Below are 7,633 nucleotides of genomic sequence, written 5' to 3'. Positions count from 1 at the left end.
AAGGCTGCGAGGGGTTCAATTTCAGGGTTAAGTTTGACAATGTGGGCTATCTGGTGAAGCTTTCCAAATAGCTGTGGATTAGCATAAATATTAAGAAGAGGTCTGCACAAAGCTGTGTGATTATGGGCTTGATGGAGTCATTAGAATGATGGGAGGAAGTTCTCAGGACTGATTCTTAGAGCTGGAGGAGACAGTTAATCAAGGAGCATTGAACCAAATTGAGTGTTTGTCTGTGCTCATTTTTTATTACTGGCAGGATAGTGAGAGATGGTTGAAGTCCAATAACACAATTACAGGAAACTATATCATATAAACAAATGTTTCCACTACATTAAAACTGTACAAAATGTTCAATTTGATTTCTGCAGCAGTGTAACTCTGACCATACAGTTTTCCTCCAGATAGAACAGCATGACAATAAATAAAGACATATCACTTCATTCACATAAATTATGTAAAATATTGAATGCCAATTGTTTTGCCCTTCCCACCACATTTTATAGGAAACAGGCCAGCTGAAATCAGAATGACTGTAAATAGTGTACTGTACAACACCCAATGGTAGTGTCGTTGAAAATACAGTGAGTACCATACAGTGTACAACACATTATATTGATGGGTTAAGTTAAGACATCGTCACGATCAGATGACATTGTCATGATCAAGATACAAATCACAAGTCAAAGTGTATATCATCCTATCAAACAGTATTCACCCAGACCAGGACATCGTTGCTGGTATGTTATTGACATTATTATAGGGATGGGGATACAGAAACATTTTTACATTCACATGTTTTAAATATAGCTACTGTTCTGTCATTAGTTTAGTAAGCTTAGGTACTGGCCCGAAGGTGTGTTACTCTATGTGGTTCAATAAAAGAGGAAAGCAAATAACTAACTCTATGCTTCTGGTTTCCTGCCAACGGGGAGGATTCTTCTCCAGTCAATGGGGTTTGAAGCTTAACGCTGAGACAACTCTAAAAGCTCTTGCTCTTTCTCAACAGTTATAAAAACCTTGCCAGTGCAATTCTTGGTGAGACACTCGTGTTAAATCTGACCCATATGAGAACACAGTACTACTCCTGCCTTGAAGAACACAATACTACTCCTGCCTTGAAGAACACAGTACTACTCCTGCCTTGAAGAACACAATACTACTCCTGCCTTGAAGAACACAATACTACTCCTGCCTTGAAGAACACAGTACTACTCCTGCCTTGAAGAACACACTACTACTCCTGCCTTGAAGAACACAGTACTACTCCTGCCTTGAAGAACACAATACTACTCCTGCCTTGAAGAACACACTACTACTCCTGCCTTGAAGAACACAGTACTACTCCTGCCTTGAAGAACACAGTACTACTCCTGCCTTGAAGAACACAATACTACTCCTGCCTTGAAGAACACACTACTGCTCCTGCCTTGAAGAACACAATACTACTCCTGCCTTGAAGAACACAGTACTACTCCTGCCTTGAAGAACACAATACTACTCCTGCCTTGAAGAACACAGTACTACTCCTGCCTTGAAGAACACAGTACTACTCCTGCCTTGAAGAACACACTACTACTCCTGCCTTGAAGAACACAATACTACTCCTGCCTTGAAGAACACAATACTACTCCTGCCTTGAAGAACACAATACTACTCCTGCCTTGAAGAACACAATACTACTCCTGCCTTGAAGAACACAATACTACTCCTGCCTTGAAGAACACAATACTACTCCTGCCTTGAAGAACACAGTACTACTCCTGCCTTGAAGAACACAATACTACTCCTGCCTTGAAGAACACAGTACTACTCCTGCCTTGAAGAACACAGTACTACTCCTGCCTTGAAGAACACAATACTACTCCTGCCTTGAAGAACACAGTACTACTCCTGCCTTGAAGAACACAGTACTACTCCTGCCTTGAAGAACACAATACTACTCCTGCCTTGAAGAACACAGTACTACTCCTGCCTTGAAGAACACAGTACAACTCCTGCCTTGAAGAACACACTACTACTCCTGCCTTGAAGAACACAATACTACTCCTGCCTTGAAGAACACAATACTACTCCTGCCTTGAAGAACAGGCAACACTGACCAACCTTTGACTTCTCCCTCCAGAATACATGGTCTTTACTTGTCGTGCTCAGGAGCATATTGGAGCTACAGGTATTTACACCATAAATACTTAATACTTGAATATACAGAAACGTACACACACACAATAACACACACTCACAGTGCATGCATGACGCATGACTCCCTTTCAGAATATACTTCAAATGTATACAAGACAAAATATCAAGTTGATACAACACACTTTCTCATGAATGTCAAACTCCTACTTTGGTCAAGCAATTAGGATAATAATGTAATTTTCATAATTCTACACAACAACAAAATACAATTTAAGGCAAAAGTAACTATCAGTCACGTTAAACAACCATGTTAAAAAAACACACTTTTAAAATATTTCTGTACACAGTTTTCATTATAGAAAAATATGTGAGTTGCACAGAGTGGTCAGATCTTTTACTAACCCACCATAGTAGAGTAGATATGATGACATGGTATCTCATATCAATAGACACACCCCTTCATTAGTCCAACGACGACTCTTACAGTTCAAGCTGTAAGCTTTCCTAAAATGGATGGTAGCTAGAACATTCTGAATGATGTTATTTCACCCCACAGGAATGTTAGGATCTATTGAAAGATATACCGTTCATAGAACATATTCACTTCTCAGTGTCAGTTCCACCTTTTAGACTTCTGACAATAACAATATTCAATCAGTTGTTTCATCATTCCTCATGTGAGGTCGTCATGACTACTCTGATGTCTGAGTCTATCTCATCACAACCTTGTAAAGAATTTTGGGTCAATTCAGTACAACCATTCCCTCAAACAGCTTTACAAAGCACATCATACTCAGTCCATCCATACATGCCCAGGATCCTGACAGAGGAGTAAAACATGTAGTTCCACATCTGCAGTCAGATATAAGATCACAACAACAGCAAGCAAATCCCGCTATTGTATCTGAGCCACCAGGAGTAACAGCATTCCACAGGCATTGTCACAGCCTGCAGCGAGTGTGCTGAGATACAACACATCCTTTAGGATTCAGACCTACAGAACACCAAGCACCGCGGTATACTGTAGTACTTGGATAGTGCAAGACAGAGCAGCTTTCGGCTGTCCACTCTGTCGTCGGTTCAGTGGCCATGGACCCCCTACCATGCTGCTGTCTGAAGCTGTGTTCTGCCTCACTGACTAACTGAATGAGAGAGGGAGAGATGGATGGATGGATGGCTATAGGGCTGAGGCTGGAGTGGGGTTAGGTCAGGTCAGCCGGGCTGAGGAACATAAGGTTAATGTCCACAGTGTGAAGCAGCCAGAGGCCCACAGCACTCCTGGGGACACAGACCATAGAGAGGGACAAGATGTCTGTCCTATGTGTATAAAGGATAATTGCAGGAGTCTGTCAGTGTAGCTCTGCCACCTGTCAACACAACAGGTCAATGAACACACTGTCTGGAACATCTTCTGATGGTATATTGCTTGGGCTAGAACATTGCTCCATAGGTTTCAACAGGATCTCCTCTGTTGCTATTCCCAGTGGGGGACGAGAGGGAGTCTTCTAGCATTTGACTGTGGTGGCGTCTGTGTGTTGATCTCCTGTTCTGTAGCAAGTGTTTTTGCACCATGATACAAATGACCAAAGTGTCTCTCTCTTTGCTTGACAAAAAACAACATACTGTTTCAATAGCACTGCCACTGAAAAAACTTGGACATAATTTGAGCTTGAGAGGCAGCATTAGGATGAATGCATGGCTGTTTCAAGCATTAGGTGAAAGCTTGAGGAATATTAGACATGAGTCCTGGGAATGGAGAAGCTGTTGAAGATGTGTAGAGGGCCAAGCAGCCAAGCAGTAGGTTAACACAACGGATACCAGCAGAAGATCCAATATAGGTGACAACACTGAAAAGAAAGAAAGATTTGTTTAGGTTAGTGGTTCCTATTCCAATCAAAGCCCAAAGCCATATACAGTTGAAGTCGGAAGTTTACATACACCTTAGCCAAATACATTTCAACTCAGTTTTTCACTATTCCTGACATTAAATCCTAGTAAAAATTCCCTGTCTTAGGTCAGTTAGGATCACCACTTTATTTTAAGAATGTGAAATGTCAGAATCATTGTACATGATTTATTTCAGCTTTTTTTTCTTTCATCACATCCCCAGTGGGTCATAAGTTTACGTACACTCAATTAGTATTTGGTAGCATTGCCTTTAAATTGTTTAACTTGGGTCAAACGTTTCAGGTAGCTTTCCACAAGTTTCCCATAATAATTTGGGTGAATTTTGGCCCTTTCCTCCTAACAGAGCTGGTGTAACTGAGTCAGGTTTGTAGAGGCCTCCTTGCCTCCACACGCTTTTTCAGTTCTGCCCACAACTTTTCTATGGGATTGAGGTCAGGGCGTTGTGATGGCCACTCCACTAACTTGACTTTGTTGTCCTTAAGCCATTTTGCCACAACTTTGGAAGTATGCTTGGGATCATTGTCCATTTGGAAGACCGATTTGCGACCAAGCTTTTAACTTCCTGACTGATGTCTTGAGATGTTGCTTCAATATAACCACATAATTTTCCTCCCTCATGATGCCATCCATTTTGTGAAATGCACCAGTCCCTCCTGCAGCAAAGCAACATGATGCTGCCACCCCCGTCCTTCACGATTGGGATGGTGTTCTTCGGCTTGCAAGCATCCCCCTTTTGTCTTCCAAACATGACAATGGTCATTATGGCCAAACAGTTATATTTTTGTTTCATCAGACCAGAGGACATTTCTTCAACGATCTTTGTCCCCATGTGCAGTTGCAAACCGTAGTCTGTCTTTTTTTATGGCGGTTTTGGAGCAGTGGCTTCTTGCTGAGCAGCCTTTCAGGTTATGTCGATATAGGACTCATTTTACTGTGGATACAGATACTTTTGTACCTGTTTCCTCCAGCATCTTCACAAGGTCCTTTGCTGTTGTTCTGGGATTGATTTGCACTTTTTGCACCAAAGTACGTTCATCTATAGGAGACAGAAGGCGTCTCCTTCCTGAGCGGTATGACGGCTGCGTGGTCCCATAGTGTTTACTGTCGTTTGTACATATGAATGAGGTTCCTTCAAGCATTTGGAAATTGCTCCCAAGGATGAACCAGACTTGTGGAGGACTACAATTTTTTTTCTGTGGTCTTGGCTGATTTCTTTTGATTTTCCCATGATGTCAAGCGAAGAGGCACTGAGTTTGAAGGTAGGCCTTGAAATACATCCACAGGTACACCTCCAATTGACTCAAATTATGTCGATTAGCCTATGAGAAGCTTCTAAAGCCATGACATACTTTTCTGGAATTTTCCAAGCTGTTTAAAGGCACAGTCAACTTAGTGTATGTAAACTTCTGACCCAGTGGAATTGTGATACAGTGAATTATAAGTGAAATAATCTGTTTGTAAACAATTGTTGGTAAAATTACTTGTGTCATGCACAAAGTAGATGTCCTAACTGACTTGCCAAAACTATAGTTTGTTAACAAGAAATGGTGGTTGAAAAATGATCTTTAATGACTCCAACCTAAGTATTAAAACTTCCGACTTCAGCTGTATAAGTGAACAGTGAATTATCCTATACACCTGTGTATTATCATTACCAACAAAAGCCAACTAGATTAGTTCCTACAGGCCCACTGAAGTGACAGCACCCACACTCCAATCTCCGTAATTGCAGAAACACTATTCGTGCTTGATTGGACACTCCAGTTGTAGCTCATCAGGCCCTCTATGCGGCTCTGTAAAATGGGAAAATAGGAGGCATTGGGCGTTGAAAATAAAGGAGCTGTTCCTAATAATAGCACAGCTACCGCAGGTTCCTTCATGAATATTTATGAGAGAGAATACAGACTGATCTCTGCTCTCTCTGTCTGGTCTCCCCATTCGATTTCTTCCTTTTCGCTTTCTTTCTCCATCCCTCTCTCTCTTTCATCTCTCTCCATCTTTCTGACTGCAGCCTCTCTCTCCATGTTCCAATTTCTCAGTCTCCCTCTCCATCTCTCTTCTCTTCCTCTCTGCCCCTCTCTCCTCCTCTCAGACAGTAAAGCTGTTATTATTCTGTTTAGCTGTATAAATCATAATGCCTGCAGCACCTACTTCAGCTGTGATGACCCTCGCGCCACAAAACATAACAAAATCAAGGTGAACATTTATTGACTGCACCAGAGTACAATATGAGCAAAGCAAATCAATCTGTGTTGGAGTGAATGCGTTACAAAGCCTTGTGTTCTCAAAGGCTTAGGACACAATGCTGAAGAACCAAAGGTGAATGTCTAAATTATTCAGAATTAATAATTTATTCACATGACATAATTGCTACTATGCTGCAGTAAAGTTAATGACTCTTCCATTACACAATGGAAGAGAGACAATATATTTTCACAGCCTCAAGTACAACAACTCAAAAACACGTTCTGGGGGGATATTTTTTAGTTTTTTGCTATTATAGAGAGACAGTATGATCATATAGTTGTAGGAGTATAATATATGGCAATTTAAACCCTTTAAGTGTGAGTTCTCACCTTGGCCATGGACAATGAGACCCTTGTCCTCCACCTTGTCCATCTTCCCTCCATCTCTCTCTGTCTGTCAGGGTGTGGCGTCTCCACGGTGTATGGAGGCCCGCCCCCAGACACCATGGCCGCCGCCCCCTCCTCCTCCCCCGGGATCCTGATCAGACTCTGGTTGGCTCTGGGCCCGCTCAGGCTTAGGGTTGGGGGTGCAGGGAGGGTCAGGGTGCTGGACAGACATGGTTCTCCTCAGGTGGGTGCGTTTACACAGGAAGTCAGGTTTGGCAGAGAGGCCGAAGGAGCCTTTCCTCAGGACCATGCGGACCGAGGAGGTCTTCTTGGGTCTGGTCCGGTGGCCAAACTGCAGTGAGGAGAGGTGCACTGCATAGCCATCACTTAGGAACTATGGGAAAGAGAGAGATAGAGAGAGAGAGAACGAGAGTTAGTGAGATTGGCCATGTTAGATAAAGAATGGAACACTAAACAGGTAGAGAGAGATGGAGAGTGACAGGAAAGAACAAAAGCCACAGACAGACTGGAATAGATACATCAAAACACAATCGATAGCTATTAGTGAGTCAATGCCATTAGCTTGATCGTTAAAGAAAAGTAGAAGAGGAGTGTACAGTCCCCTGATGTCTACCTGGCATTGATTCTGGTACTTCTTGGAAGGCCTGCCCACAATATAAATCTGTGAAGGACTCAGACCCAGCATGTTGTACACAGAGATGTCCTTCATGGAGCCATAGGCTGAGTTGATCTTAATGTGACACTGGCAAAGAGAGATAGAACAGAGAGAGAGATAGACAGAGAGGGATGGAGGCCCACAGTCAATGTCAATGTGAGAACCAAGGAAGTGTGCGTGAGAAATAGAGGAAGAGAGAGAAAGAAAGGGAGAGAAAAAAGAGAATGAGAGATATATAGACGGGGTGAGAAAAAGAAAGAGAGAAAGAAAAAGAGGAAGATATATAGAAAGACAAGGAGTTGAGATGAGAGCAAGAAAGATATATCCACTGCTTCAT

General features: G+C 42.3%; 1 protein-coding gene across 4 annotated transcripts in view; it reads right to left on the bottom strand.

The window, feature by feature from the left end:
* Window positions 1–225: 225 nt before the first annotated feature.
* pitpnm3 (PITPNM family member 3) overlaps window positions 226–7,633 on the bottom strand; it is a 130,983-nt gene continuing 123,575 nt past the window's right edge. The window contains exons 18-22 of one of the 4 annotated variants that reach the window (XM_036961372.1): window positions 7,255–7,383; window positions 6,624–7,014; window positions 5,703–5,840; window positions 2,128–3,986; window positions 226–2,076 (exon numbers count right to left, since the gene is read on the bottom strand). In XM_036961372.1, coding sequence (XP_036817267.1) covers window positions 6,691–7,014; window positions 7,255–7,383 — 453 coding nt within the window. In that variant the 3' untranslated portion in view covers window positions 226–2,076; window positions 2,128–3,986; window positions 5,703–5,840; window positions 6,624–6,690. The remainder of the gene's footprint in view (window positions 2,077–2,127; window positions 3,987–5,702; window positions 5,841–6,623; window positions 7,015–7,254; window positions 7,384–7,633) is intronic. The other 3 variants (XM_036961373.1, XM_036961371.1, XM_036961374.1) reach the window with 3 other exon arrangements.

This window comes from Oncorhynchus mykiss, chromosome 24 (assembly GCF_013265735.2).
Source record: "Oncorhynchus mykiss isolate Arlee chromosome 24, USDA_OmykA_1.1, whole genome shotgun sequence".
Classification (NCBI taxonomy): Eukaryota; Metazoa; Chordata; class Actinopteri; order Salmoniformes; family Salmonidae; genus Oncorhynchus; species Oncorhynchus mykiss.
This window is presented reverse-complemented; position numbering and strand designations above follow the sequence as displayed.